Source organism: Sus scrofa, chromosome 4, assembly GCF_054392235.1.
Source record: "Sus scrofa isolate SSC_HxYL_T2T_F1_AM1 chromosome 4, Sscrofa_HxYL_maternal_Yorkshire_Landrace_v2.0, whole genome shotgun sequence".
Taxonomy (NCBI): Eukaryota; Metazoa; Chordata; class Mammalia; order Artiodactyla; family Suidae; genus Sus; species Sus scrofa.
The window spans coordinates 123620235-123634376 of NC_139386.1; the positions used below are offsets into that span (position 1 = coordinate 123620235).

The 14142-nt window shown below is 38.5% G+C and overlaps 1 protein-coding gene across 13 annotated transcripts in view; it reads left to right on the top strand.

Annotated features, from left to right (window-relative positions):
* The window catches only part of FRRS1 (ferric chelate reductase 1), a 103288-nt gene that overhangs the window by 56012 nt on the left and 33134 nt on the right, over positions 1-14142 (top strand). For 11 of the 13 annotated variants that reach the window (XR_014842713.1, XM_021088475.2, XM_021088480.2 and 8 more), the window contains 4 exons: positions 5748-5943; positions 7449-7585; positions 8654-8748; positions 10633-10780. Coding sequence is in view for 12 of the 13 variants with exons in the window: in XM_021088475.2 (XP_020944134.1) it covers positions 5748-5943; positions 7449-7585; positions 8654-8748; positions 10633-10780 (576 nt within the window). In the remaining variant the exon portion in view is untranslated. Of the gene's footprint in view, positions 1-5745; positions 5944-7448; positions 7586-8653; positions 8749-9545; positions 9866-10632; positions 10781-14142 lie in introns of those variants that run through there. The other 2 variants (NM_001128486.1, XM_085020245.1) reach the window with 2 other exon arrangements.

Below are 14142 nucleotides of genomic sequence, written 5' to 3' on the forward strand. Positions count from 1 at the left end.
CCACAGCCATAGCAATGCCAGATCGTTAACCCACTGAGCGAGGCCAGGGATTGAACCTGCAACCTCATGGTTCCTAGTCAGATTCGTTAATGACTGAGCCATGATGGGAGCTCCTGGAATTAATTTTGTATTCAACTTGGAATTTCAATTCCAGTTTTTAATGGAAGACATACTATAAATGGTTCGGTTTCTAGGCCAAAAGTCTAGAAGCGAAAGTGGGTTTAACTTATAAATTAATTGAAGAATTTTATACTTATAATGAAGTAAAGGAAAATAATGCCATTGTAATATTAGTAATGAAATAAGAGGAAATATTAGTAATAAAATAAAATGAAAATAATATTGAAAAGAAGTAGTTATTTACTTTAAACATTTACAGTGTGGTTGATGGAAATTCTGAAAGGAGCATTGAGGTGCTTTAGGGATTTCAGTGTCGTTTTTTTTTTTCTTGTCTTTCTGGGTCTGTACCCGCAGCATATGGAAGTTCCCAGGCTAGGGGTCGAATCAGAGTTGCAGCTGCCGGCCTATGCCACAGCCACGGCCATACCAGATCTGAGCTACATCTGTGACCACACCACAGCTCAAGGTAACACCAGATGCCTAAGCCAGTGAGCGAGGCTGGGGATGGATCCTGCGTCCTCATAGATACTTGTTGGGTCTGTTACCACTGAGCCACGATGGAACTCCTGCCATGTTTTAATATTATGGTTATGATGAAATAAATATTCACATTTTAAGGCAAGACAGGAGAAATTTAAACATAACATCTTTGTACTTCCCCTTTGGGCCACCTCCCTTCTCTCTGGTGTGCATTGTGCATCTGCCTTATAGGTTAACTACACTTCTACCAAGACAGAAATACCTGCTCAACCATAAAAATTGATTTTTCTTCTTTTGGCTCCAGCCATGTAGCTCCTTAGAAGATAGCATTCCTCTCTCAGTCCAGTAAGGGGTTGAGGACCACTCACCTTGTGCATGTAGACATTTGTGGGGAGGTTTATGTACACTGCCAACACATGATTCTCCTTAAAGGTAGTGATTGGTGTGGAACAGCCCAGTCACATGACCTGGGGAAATACTGGGTGGCATCTAATGGAGGTTCTTAGCTTGAATACTTACTTATGACCTTATCAGTGTTACTAGCTATCAGTGTTATTTGCATTCTGCCTATTTTATAAGATTGTTGTTTCTCACATTATCAGATGTGTGACCAAGCCTCAGATAAATTTGGTGGTGGTAAGGAGACCTGACACAATTGATGAAATGGATAGTATTATAAGATGAATGATAGTAACAGTGTAACTCTGGATGTGGAAAAAATCGGCAGAAGGGAACCATTTCCTGGACCATAACAGACTAGTGAGACAGGTGGTCCAGAGACTTTTGGCTGCTGTTCACTGGGCTTCATTCAGTATTAGCCCATTGAGGGGCCTATCCAAGAAATCCTCTAGCATTCCTAGTGCCATAGGACAGTTTGGTCACAAAATGCCTCCCAAACCACAGTAGAAATTAAGACCCAAAGGGAAGGGATTGTAAAGAATGCTGCCCGCCATCCACTTCCTCAACAGTCAGGTCATCAGCTCTCAGGGTATGTGTACCTCAAGTCACAGCTGCTACCCCGAGGCTCACCCTGAAAGGAGTTCAGGGTGAAAATCTGGATGAGGCACTCTGTGCTTTGGGAGAACGGGAAGAACAGGATTTCAGATAGATATTTTCAGGAGACAATTTCATGAACCCAGTTTCTTGCATGTTCCCGTACTTAGAAAAGCACTGTAATCGTTAGCCGAGAGATCTGTTCCTCTGGAATAACAGCCTTACTCCAAGCTGTGTGCTTGATAACGTGCAGCCCCTCTCCAAAATCACATATATACTGGCCCTCCCCCCTTACCTCTTTGGAGCAGTTCTCAGAGCTCTCTGAGAGACTGTCTTCCAGGTTGTAATCCTTACTTTGGCTCAAATAAAAATTTCCATTTCTTTCTCAGAGTGACTCTTGATTAATTTTTCATTTTAAAAAATTAAAAACTTTTTTTTTTCATGATGGATGGTCACTAAACTAAAACAAAGTTTATGATGTATGGTGATAATTGTTTCATGATGTATGTAAATCAAATTATTACACAGTATACCTTAAACTTACACAGTGCTTACATGTCAATTATAGCTCAATAAAACCAGAAGAAAAAATACTATAAAAAAGTAAAGATACTACTTGGGTGAAGAATTCTTTCCCTTTTATAGAAAATCATTATGAAAAAAGCTAATTTATGAACTATAGTTATAGTTTTTGTTTGTCTTAACTTCAGGTTAGAATTCATTGGTAGGTTATGAAATAACAATCTGGTAGAATGTACCCAGCATAACAAAGGAAGGAATAGGAAACACAGGAGTTTTTTTATGTGGCAAAAGTAAATAGCATCTCTTGAAATGTTTGCAGGGTCATAATTTTAAAGGATTTCTTACTTCATGGTAAAAAAAAACACAGTAGCAAAAAAAATCCTTTTCCAGATTATTTAGATTTTTATAGGAAACTCTTTTGGTTAAGTATTTGCTTTTTTTTGCAACTTTTTTTTTTAAATTGAGAAAAGCTTGCTAGCAAGACCCTCAGTGTGTGCTTACACACTTATAGGTTGGATGGTGAGAGTGGGTGTTACTAGGCTAGTTCCCACAAGTTTTCATGTGTATGTTAACTTTTGAACTCCTTTGATGCCTTCATGTAAAACAAATGACTAATAATAAAAGGTAGAGCTTGAATGCAATATAGCTGGACTTGATTAGTTATTTGCTCGCTTAATCATCTGACATGGTTTAAAAGATAAAAAGGCACTTAAATAAAAAGACTCAATAAAAACACATTTCATGACCATTTTATTTAAAGATCCTTAATTAACACATAATCTTTTTTCTCACATCTAAATATTTTTCAGTTGGATTCTTCTCATTTTATCTGAGTTTTACTTTGTTGTCATAAATATATTGTCCTGATTAATGGCCGTGGTTCTCAATCACAATTATGATCTTCATCCAAGTACAAGAATTTGGCATTTAAATAATAAAGAATATACTTGTTTTGCAGTTTTATCTTTGTGTGAGATGTATGCAGATAAGCATACATGTATGTAGTATGTATGTGGCATGGTATAAGAAATCATTGTACCTTTTTACTAAGTGCCTGTCTTTCAGGCAAGAAAGAAAACTGTATAAACCTTATCGGGTTTGATAATATTTCAGTTAGAGACTCAGGGTAACTTTTAACCTTTTAAGCTAATGGGTTTGTCTTTGTCATGGGATGACAAAATACAAGTTATGGTATCTCTTATTCTCTACATTGTATACATGATAGAATATAAATATTAAAAACTTGTAAAAATCGTACAGAATTGGTGAGAGTGTTTTCAGTGCTTGAAGGAATGATCTTGTAATATAATAGCTCACTATCCACATTCCATAGCTTTAGCTTAGATGTTTCTGTGAGTTAACTATTCCTTTTTATAACTATGCAGTCTGTTGGCATAGGTTGGCTAATGAATTAACGTATTTATTTGAAAAAGTTTGTTCTTTAAATCATTAACCGAAAAGTGTCATTGGCCATCGTAATGAAAACAGAATTTTATCTTGGTCAAGGGACTTGCTGTTGTCTACTTCCCTCTCTGACTTTGTTATATTTTCCTAATGAAAGACATGTAGTGGTGTCTTAGTCACTTCCCTTTCCTGTCTCATACTCCATGTTCTAAAAATTCCCAGTATGCTTTTTCACTTTGCTTTCTTAAAATCATGTTAGGATTGACCCTAAATTTTTTCTAGATCACTGGTTATATTTTGCAAACGAAGAAACTGAGACAGAGATTAAGTGACCTGATTGACATTACTGAGCTACCTAATGCACAGCAGAGACTAGAAATCAAGTCTTGTTTCCACTTTCACCTGACAGGAAGTCAGTGCAAAATAAGTCTGTGTTAAATCAGACTAACTCTTCCCACTCCACCGTTCTCTAGGCGAGGGGCATTTCTGCGCTTAATCTTCATGATACCTTGGCCAAGATCACATGGTTAAAATGATGACTTTGATCCTTTTCACTAAATCTTGTATGAGCCTAAAAGCAGATTTCCCTCCGACAAAAGGACCTGGAAGCAATGTTTGAACAGAAAATTTTCCTATTGCTCCATTCTTTAGCAGTTATTTTCTTAAATATTTTTTCCTATAGAAATTAATCATTTTCAGAGTTGTGCTTTTCTTCTGAGTCTATGGAGAACTCTTGAGCTTCTCTTATGCTATAGATTTTTTTCTTTAGTTCATTTTTCTATGGTTCCTTTGTTTGTTACTTTTGCTTATCCTTAAATGAAATGAATTCTGTCTAGCTTCAATGTTTGATAAAATATAGTGATATGCAGTTGGACCCTAAGCTATTTACTTGATAGCCACCGATGTAAGATTCAGGCCTGCTTAAAAGAGTGTAGCTCCTGCACAATTTCTGGTGTCTAGCAGGGAATTTCTGTAGTTTAGCTCTAGTCCAATGTGGGGTGTGTAATTTACATGACTATAGAAGGATAATTTTTTCCTGGAGTTTCTAAGGATGCTTTTATTTTGTCTATGACCAGAGTTAATGGTATAGAAAACCCACATTTTTATGGAGAATGAACTGCTTCTGGGTTTCTTGGCTTCTGCCCATCTGCAGCCACTGTGTGGACTTTACTGCCATAAACATGTCTTATCCCATCTACCTCTAGCCTTGTAAAATGCTATGATTTGCAGGTTCTGAATATATGCACAGATTAGGTGGTTGATGTAGGCTAGATGAGGGTGGGGCTGGTTTTCTATTAGGCAGATGACAAGAGGCAGACAAACTGGATGAGAGAAGAAAATTCCTTGGGCTAACAGTTGTGTTTCTTAATTCAGAAGTATCTTGACTATAGGTAGTAAAAATATTGTCTCTTGCATTTGATTATCTTCGGTTTTCAGTGGGGCAAATTAAATTATCTGCTCTGTCGTCATGATTAGATTAACGGAAAGTTGAGAGGAATCACATCAGATTTATTCAGGTGATCATATTTAAATGCAGGAGAAACAATTCTTATTTATTCTTTAAGGTTTCTAGGATGAAGTGGAATCATTTGCTTGTATTGGATTATTATTTCCCAATCATGCTAACAAAAGCTAACGTTTATTATCTTCCTTGTCAGACTTTTTGGCTGTATCTGAATTTTATTAAAATAGGTTTGGAAGGAGGGTTTTCATTTCCTTATTTTTTGGGTAAAGAAGGAGGGTTACGTGACTTGCCTAAAGTCTCAGTAATTGATAGAGCTGAGATTCAAATTCAGGTCAGACTTCATATAGCATATTCTTTTTTTTTTTTTGCTTTTTTTTTAGAGCTGCACTTGCGGCACATGGAGGTTCCGAGGCTAAGGGGTCGATTCAGAGCTACAGCTGCCGGCCTACACCACAGCCACAGCAACCCCAGATCCCAGTCATGTCTGTGACCTACACCACAGCTGATGGCAATGCTGGATCCTTAACCCACCGAGCAAGGCCAGGGATCGAACCCAAAACCTCATGGTTCCTAGTCGGATTCCTTTCTGCTGTGCCACAACAGGAACTCCAGCATATTCTTTATATTACATATATTTGAGAATGTGGTGTTTAACTGATTTATTGCAAGCAAGTAGTTGGCTAGAACTTACTGTCCTGTGGTATGAAAGCTTTTGTATTTTATTTACTTGTGAAAATAATGTGCTTTTAATCTTCTTTTTAAGATGGCAGTTCCTGGATTTACCGTTGGTGCCTTCATACTTCTGTTGCACCTTAGTTCTGTGGTTAATTATCCCAGTGGAAAAGTGACGAAGTCATGCCATGGGATGGTTCCTGAACACGGTCACTCTCCGCAGTCTGATCCTGTTCACCACATTTCAGTGAGTCAGACGACATTCCTGCCAGGAGATCAGATCAAAGGTACTGTCTGGTGTTAACTAGATGTCGCACGTCGAGTCTTTGTATTGTTGGATTTATACAGTTTCGTTTAAATCTGTTCACCTGTTTTCATAAGATACTGTGATCTTACACTTCTCATTTTTGTGTTTAACTGCTATAGAGATGACGATATTACTTAAGTAGTATGTTTACTGCCCATTCAGAATAGGTTTTAAAATATATTTTCATTATTATTTTCTATGTTTTCATTAACAGTACTGTTTACTCAATAAAATATGAAAATAAAGTTTATTTTACTGGCTTAAGGTGTTAAACATTTATCCTTCTTGATATAGTATAATCTCTGTGTTTCTGGCAAAATGTAGGGTGACTAGTAAAGGTATATCTACAACAGCATTTTACAAATTATTTTCTGGAGCTTTAGAAATGCAAAATATTAACAGATACTCTAACAAAAAGGAGGTATGGAAAAATCAGTTTGGAATACTATGCATTATATATACAGTACTTCTTAGAGTTTCATATGGCACAGTAGGATGGATTATTATTATTATTTTGCTGCTTTTTAAAGGCTGCATCTGCAGCATATGGAAATTCTCAGGCTAGGGGTCAAATCAGAGCTACAGCTGCTGGCTTATGCCACAACCACAGCAGCGTGGGATCCAAGCCTCATCTGTGGCCTACACCACAGCTCATGGCAACGCCGGATCCCTGACCCACTGAGCAAGGTCAGGGATCGAATCTGCAACCTCATGGATACTAGTCAGGTTTGTAACCTGCTCAGCCACACCGGGAACTCTGCACAGTAGGATGTTAAAGGCCCTGAGGGAATTGTAGTAGAGATGCAAATATTTACTGTTACTCAGCATTTTTTTTTATTGTTATTTCCCCAATACAAATTTGTTTTCTACCGTACAGCATAGTGACCCAGTTACACATACATGTATACATTCTTTTTTCTCCCACTGTCATGCTCCATCGTAAGTGATACTCAGCATTTTTTGAACCTCTTTGGCCCCATGGACTGCCCCTGATCGTAACTAAATCCCTCTTCTTCTCCATGGACTGGCTGTTAGATCTCACAGAACAATGTCCTGTGGGACAGAGCATGGAATTTCTTTGTTTGTAGGATGATTTCTGTTTTTCCCTTTTGGAATAGTTTTGTGTGTATACATCTGATGTGGTGACAGGCCTCCTCCAAACAGTTTTTTTCCTTGGGATGTTGCTGAACCTCTTTTTTTTTTTTTTTTTTCTTCTTGCTTTTTAGGGCCATACCTGCGGCACATGGAAATTCCCAGGCTGGGGGTGGAATTGGAGCTAAAGCTGCCAGCCTGCACCACAGCCAGAGCAATGCTGGATCTGAGCCACATCTGTGGCCCACACCACAGCTCATGGCAACACTGAATCTTCAACCTACTGATCGAGGCCAGGAATCGAACCCGCATCTTCATGGATCCTAGTTGAGTTTTTTAACCCCTGAGCCACCAAGGGAACTCCTGCTAAACCTCTTTTTGTTTGTTTCTCAGTTACTTTGTCAGGGAAGCCATTTAAAGGCTTTCTCGTAGAAGCACGTGATGCTGAGAATTTGAGTGGCCCTCCTATTGGCTCCTTCACATTAATTGACAGCGAAGTGTCACAGCTTCTGACCTGTGAAGACATACGGGTTTGTATTTCGTTTAAAGCTGACTTCTCTCAGTTCCATGGGTCCTTTTACTACAGGGTGGTGTTTGCAAGATAAACAGTGTCATTGCCCATGTACTGCAGACATCTGGATCGATTCACAATGAGCAGTCTTTCCCTCTAAATTTTCTACTGGCAATATATCTTTACACATCAGCACCCTAGAAACATAGCTTGAAGACTTCATAGCTTTTGATGTTTTATATAATATTGACCTTTGTTATATTAAATTTTGGAGGCTATTAATATTGAAGGTACAGTTCTAGAGTAGAACATAGGTCTAATTTTTGTAAGTAATTTATTAATCTATGAACATTTATTATACCAGGAACTTTCCAGCAAGGAATATAGTGATGAACAAGACTTATTCTTGTTCTTTGAAGAGTTCGTAGCCTCACTCATAAATAAAGCATATGGGCATATGCTATATGGCGCGTAAGTAGAACATACAGCTTATAGGATAGACACAGAAGTAACAGTATGATGACTTCGGTTAGAACCAAACACAGGGTGCGTGGAAAGCATGGCAGAGGTGCCACATATAGGCTGGAGGGAGCTGAGAGAGAGCTTCTTGGAGGAGATGACCTCAGCTAGACCTCAAAGAACAGGAAGGAATTTGCCAGATGAATGACAGTGGGAACAAGATTGTTCAAGAGAAAGGAATTACTAAAATATAATTCTATATATTTGGAGACAGAAACTTTTTCTTTGGATTATTTTCTGCCTTCTATTTGTATCAAATAATGAAAATATGAACTTAGAGTATAAATGAAATAATTAGAAGGCTCCACACAGCATTAACACATCCAAAACTCATAACTCTCTTCAGTTCTTAAATTTCTGCTGACTAGTTATTCATAATGCCAGCTGCTAATTCGGTGTCAACCAGTCAACATATATTTATTGAGTACCTGAGTTTCTGTTCTAAATAAAAGTCTTTACCAGAATGCCAAGGCCATGCAATGATAAATTACTTTGCAAAGTGGTGGTAGTTCAAGCCATACTGAGCTATTGAGTGACTGAATGGTAGTTCTTTTCCATTTTATTTCAGGGATCAGCTGTGAGTCACACGAGTCCATCCAAAAAAACAGAAGTCAAAGTCTATTGGAATGCTCCAAGCAGTACCCCAAATCACATAAAGTTTCTGTGAGTAGAAGAGTTTTACAACTCTGTAACTAGATAATTGAAATAATAATACTCTGCATCATTTTTTATACCCATGAACATTCATTTGTGTGGGAGAGGTTTGGTATACTAATGACACCACCTTTCTGATGTAAGTGGTTGTTTTGCCTTTTTGTTTGTTTTTTTTTCCAGCAGTATATACTGAGCACCTAGCCTAGGACCTGATAGACACTTAATAGACATTTGTTGAGTGAATGAAGTATTATTGTATGTACTGCCTTTCACATGAAGACCCATCAGTTAGTGCTTGAGTCCATGTGGTATATGGACTTAAAATTTGTTTAGATTTGTTCCTGTATTTAGTATGAAAATATATAGAAAAAACAGTTCTGAAATTTTGGTGACATATTTTTTAGCGTTACAACTTGCAGATTAGACTGTCAGAAAAAAGTTAAGATCCTGTGTGCCTCTCAGAATTATGAAATTCAGTAGAATTAGACTAGTGCTTCTCTATTAATCTTACATACAAGGGGAAATGGAATGTCACAAAGTCATATAATGATTCCTGAGTGGTGTTGTATTTTAAAGGGAGACTTGCTCTCCTAGCCTGTCTCTATTTTCTGCTTTACTTTGTGCACCGGTCAGCAGCACACAGTAACACAGCTTTGCACCTGTGCATTGAGTGGAATGTGAAAAGGGGACGTGACCCCAAGGAAAGCTGATAGTTGCTCATGCAGCTTTTATAGAGCTTCTTCTTGTAACTTCCTGCTACACATGCCTTTTGGAATAATTTGAACCACCACCATGAAAAGTGTAATAATAGTCAGTTTATATGTCAGAGAGAACAAATCTATGCAGTTGAGTCTGTGGTCTGGCATTCGTGGCTGCTGTGAATTTGTCTAAAGAACAGACAAGTAAGAGAAGAGCAAGAGAAGGAGTGAGAGAAAGAGGGAGCAATAGAAGTTCACAGAGTGATGAGGTGGAAGAAGGTCATTGGAGATTTGCTTCATACAAAATTAGTGGTACTGTTAAGTACCACAGGCATTCTTGTTTTATTGCGCTTTGCATTATTGGGCTTCACAGATACGGCGATTTTCTTTTACACATTGAAGGTTTGCGGCAACCTGGCATCAAGCAGGTAGGTCTGTGGGTGCTATTTTTCCAATAGCATTTGCTCACTTTGTGTCTCTGTGCCACATTTTGGTAATTGTCAAAGATGAAAATATTTCATACTTTTTCATCATTTTTATATTTATTGTGATTGGTGATCTTTGATGTTACTGCTCTAATTTGCTAAAGGCTCGGATGATAGTATTTTTTAGCAACGAGTTTTTTTTTTTGTTTGTTTGTTTTTTTGCTTTTTAGGGCCACACCTGCTGCATGTGGAAGTTCCTAGGCTAGGGGTCAAATTGGAGCTGTAGCTGTGGGCCTACATCGCAGCCATAGCAGTGCGAGATCCGAGCTACGTGTGCGGCCGACACCACAGCTCACAGCAATGCTGGAGAGGCCGGGGATTGAACTGACATCCTCATGGATACTAGTTGGATTTGAGCCACAACAGGAACTCCCGGCAATGAGGTCTTTTTAAATTAAGGTATTTATGTGTTTTTTTTTTTTTTTGACAGTGCTGTTGTATACTTAATAGTGCACTTATGTATAGTTTACACTTATGTATAGCGTAAACATAAGTTTTATATGCACTGAAAAACCAAAAAATTCTGTGACTCACTGTATTGTGATATTTACTTTATTGTAGTGGTCTGAAACAAAACCTGAAATATCTCCGAAGTACACCTCTACTTAGTTTTATGTCTGTGGTTCATTCTTTTTTTTCCTTGGTTTGATTATGATGAGCCACAATCATGGTTCTGCCTAAACGCTTATCTCACTGGTACTGCACTTTAGAGTCACGGTCGTTGAGAAGTACAAGATCTACTGGGTGAAGATTCCTGGTCCTGTGATTTCACGACCAAATGTACCTCCTTTTACAACACCTGAAGCTACAGTAGCACCCATGCCAACATTGTCTCCAATCTCCCATTTAACCAAATCAGTAAGTAATTTTTTTTTATGGTTTTACCAAATGCAATCTAAAGGAACCGATTCCTTGGAAATTGTGGTTCTGTGCTCAGGAACGTGCAGAGAAGTAACTGTCCTGGATTGTGGGAGCAAGTTTTTGGATTCCCTTCAGGAAATCAGGAGGAAGTTTTCATTGCAGCATTGTGACTTACAGGTTAGAATAAGGGGAGTGCAAGACACTGTACATTTAAGGTGTGGTTATGACAATCGCATGTAGTCTATACTAGCAGAGGTTACGTTTTCATTTGAAAAAAAAATCTGAAGCAGCAGCTTTCTTTTGTTGTTGCCAAATAACAAATATGGAGAGGGAGCTTAAAGCTGAAGCTAAATTTAGACAAGATTTAGAAGAGAATCTTGAAATGGTGATATAATTCTTTGATCTTACTTCATTAAGGCCAAAACACAGAAACTCTTGCAGGCTTATCAGCTAGAATTCCCTTTGGGCCCTCTGATTCAAAATAATTATGGTTAAGGGAGTTCCTGTTCTGACTCGGTGGGTTATGAATCTGACTAGTATCCATGAGGATGTGGGTTCAATCCCTGGCCTCGCCCAGTGGGTTAACGACCCGATATTGCCATGGCTGTGGTATAGGCCAGCAGCTGCAGTTCCCATTTGACCCCTAGCCTTGGAACTTCCATATGCCACAGGTGCATCCTTAAAAGCAAAAAGCAAAAAGCAAAAAAAAAAAAAATTTATTACTCAATGAATTTATTACGTTTATGGTTGTACAATGATCATCACAATCCAATTTTATAGGACTTCCCTCCCACACCCCCAGTGCATCTCCCCACCCCCCCAACTGTCTCCTTTGGAAACCATAAGTTTTTTCAAAGTCTTTGAGTCATTGTCTGTTCTGTAAAGAAGTTCATTCTGTCCTTTTTTCAGATTCCACATGTCAGTGATAGCATACAATGCTGGTGTCTCATTGTCTGACTGACCTCACTTAGCATGATAATTTCTAGGTCCATCCATGTTGCTAAAAATGCCATTATTTCATTCCTTTTAATTGCTGAGTAATATTCCATTATGTATATGTACCGCATCTTCTTGATGCACTTCTCTGTTGAAGGAAATAGGTTGTTTCCATGTCTTGGCTATTGCAAATAGTGCTGCAATGAACATTGGAGTACATCTGTCTTTTCGAGTCATGGTTTTCTCTGGGTATATGCCTAGGAGTGGGATTGCTGGATCAAATGGTAATTCTGTTTTTAGTTTTTCTTAGAAAGGGTAATACATATTAGAAACATTGGAAATTTTTACTGAAGGCATTTCTGATACATTATACTTATCAATTCAGAAGTGAATATAATGAAAAATTTCTTAAGGCAGGATAATATAGTTGTAAGACCAAAACTTGGGCCTGAATCTTGATTTGTCCATTTTTTGTTTGGCTTTGGACAAATTACTTGATTCTCAAAGTCTGTTTCTTTACCTATAAAATGAGAAGTAATAATATCTAGTTCTTACCTAGTATCACTATGAGAATTAAGCAGTATAATGCATCTAAGGTTTCTAATTGCTTGGCATTTAATAGATGTTCAGTAAATATGAGTTCATATTTTCTTTTTCTTCCCTTTCTTGTCTTTTATAACTCTTTGTTCTCATAGGAAAGACAAAATAAAGCTCTTGTACTCCTATATTAGGTCTCATTTTGTTTTCTTTCTTTTCTACATTATGCAGTGTATGGTGGGACATTTGATTACCTTATTATGAACTTCTGTTTGACCAAAAAATTCTGTCGATTATTTGCACTAATTGTCAGTTTACTTAGTCTTAATGTTTATTTAAAAGCTGCTTTAGGGGAGTCCACGATCAGTTTGGACCCGAGCTTCCCACTAGGAATCTATTGACAAGCTTATTATCATTATGTATATGCGTATAGAAGGCATTAGTTCTTGTTGGAGCCTTTTACTGTATCTCTGCACCACAAATACAATAGGAAATTATTATCTCTAATTTTAGGGAAGTTTATTCAGAGTCATAGGATGGTTGCATTTGCCCAGAGCTGGAGGAGACCTCGAAGTCTGTTTCCTTCAGTCCCTGTTGCATAGTTAAAGGTACAGAGACCCTGAGAGAATAGGTTCGTTAGCAAATGTGATGAGTAGAGGGGAGAGCAGAGACCAAAACACACATTTCCTAGCTCCTAGGGGCTTGTTCGCACCCATTTACTGTGATTTCTCTTGTCTCTTGTCTCTTGTCTTTTTTTTTTTTTTTTAAGGGCTGCACTCACAGCATATGGAGGTTCCCAGGCTAGGGGCAGAATTAGAGCTGTAGCTGCCGGTCTGCACCACAGCCAATGCCAGATCCTTAACCCACTGAGCGAGGCCAGGGATCGAACCTGCAACCTCATGATTGCCAGTCGGTTTCATTAACCACTGAGCCACAACGGGAACTCCCCTACTCTGATTTCTCTTTAAGTTCCTGTGAAATAATAAGATGTATGTATATGTATACATATATGGTATATAAGAATATGTTATAATAATATATAATAAGATGTGTGTGTGTGTATATGCTTCTGCCCTGGTTCCTGCTTGTAATTGACCTTTGACCTCAGTTCCTGCTATAGAGCTGCTAAATCTCTTGGAATTTCCTGGATGATGGGGGCATCTTTTGTTCTAAGGTGACTCTTGGTAAACTCCTGTATGGGGACTGGTCTCCAAAAGGGCCAGGATTAGAAGCTCTCAGCTTTTTGGTTCCCCCCCACAATCCCATTCTCCAGAGAGAGGAGGGGGGCTGAAAATTGAGCTCATAATCCATCATGCCCACATGGTGGAACCCCAAAAGTATGGGGTTCAGAGAGCTTCTGGGTCATAGACCCCTTGGAGGTGCTGGGAGGGTGGTGACTCACCTCCCTTCCTATGTACCGCTCTACGGCCCTTCCTGGGTCCATATCCTTTTATAATAAACTGGTAAGTGAAAAAATAAATCTAGTAACTAGACTCTTTTCCTGAGTTCTGTGAGCCATCTTAATAAATTATCTAACCTGAGGAGGGGATCGTGGAAACCTTCAATATTTGGCTGACTGTTCAGAAATACAGGTGACAGCCTGGGGCATGTGACTGGCATCTGTGACTGGCATCTGAAGTGGGTGCCGTTTTGTGGGCCTGAGCACTTAACCAGTGGGATCTGACACTGAATTCAGATAGTGTCAGGAGAAAACTGGATTGTAGGACACCCAGTGGGTGTCTGCAGAGAGTTATTGGTCTGGAAAAACCCACACCTATTGGGTGGCTATAACTATTCGCAGAGTAGAAGAAAAAAATCAGAGTTTTTTTCCTGTATAGTCCCCATTAAATCTGTTCAGCTCTCTTCTGAAATGAACTGTCACAGCT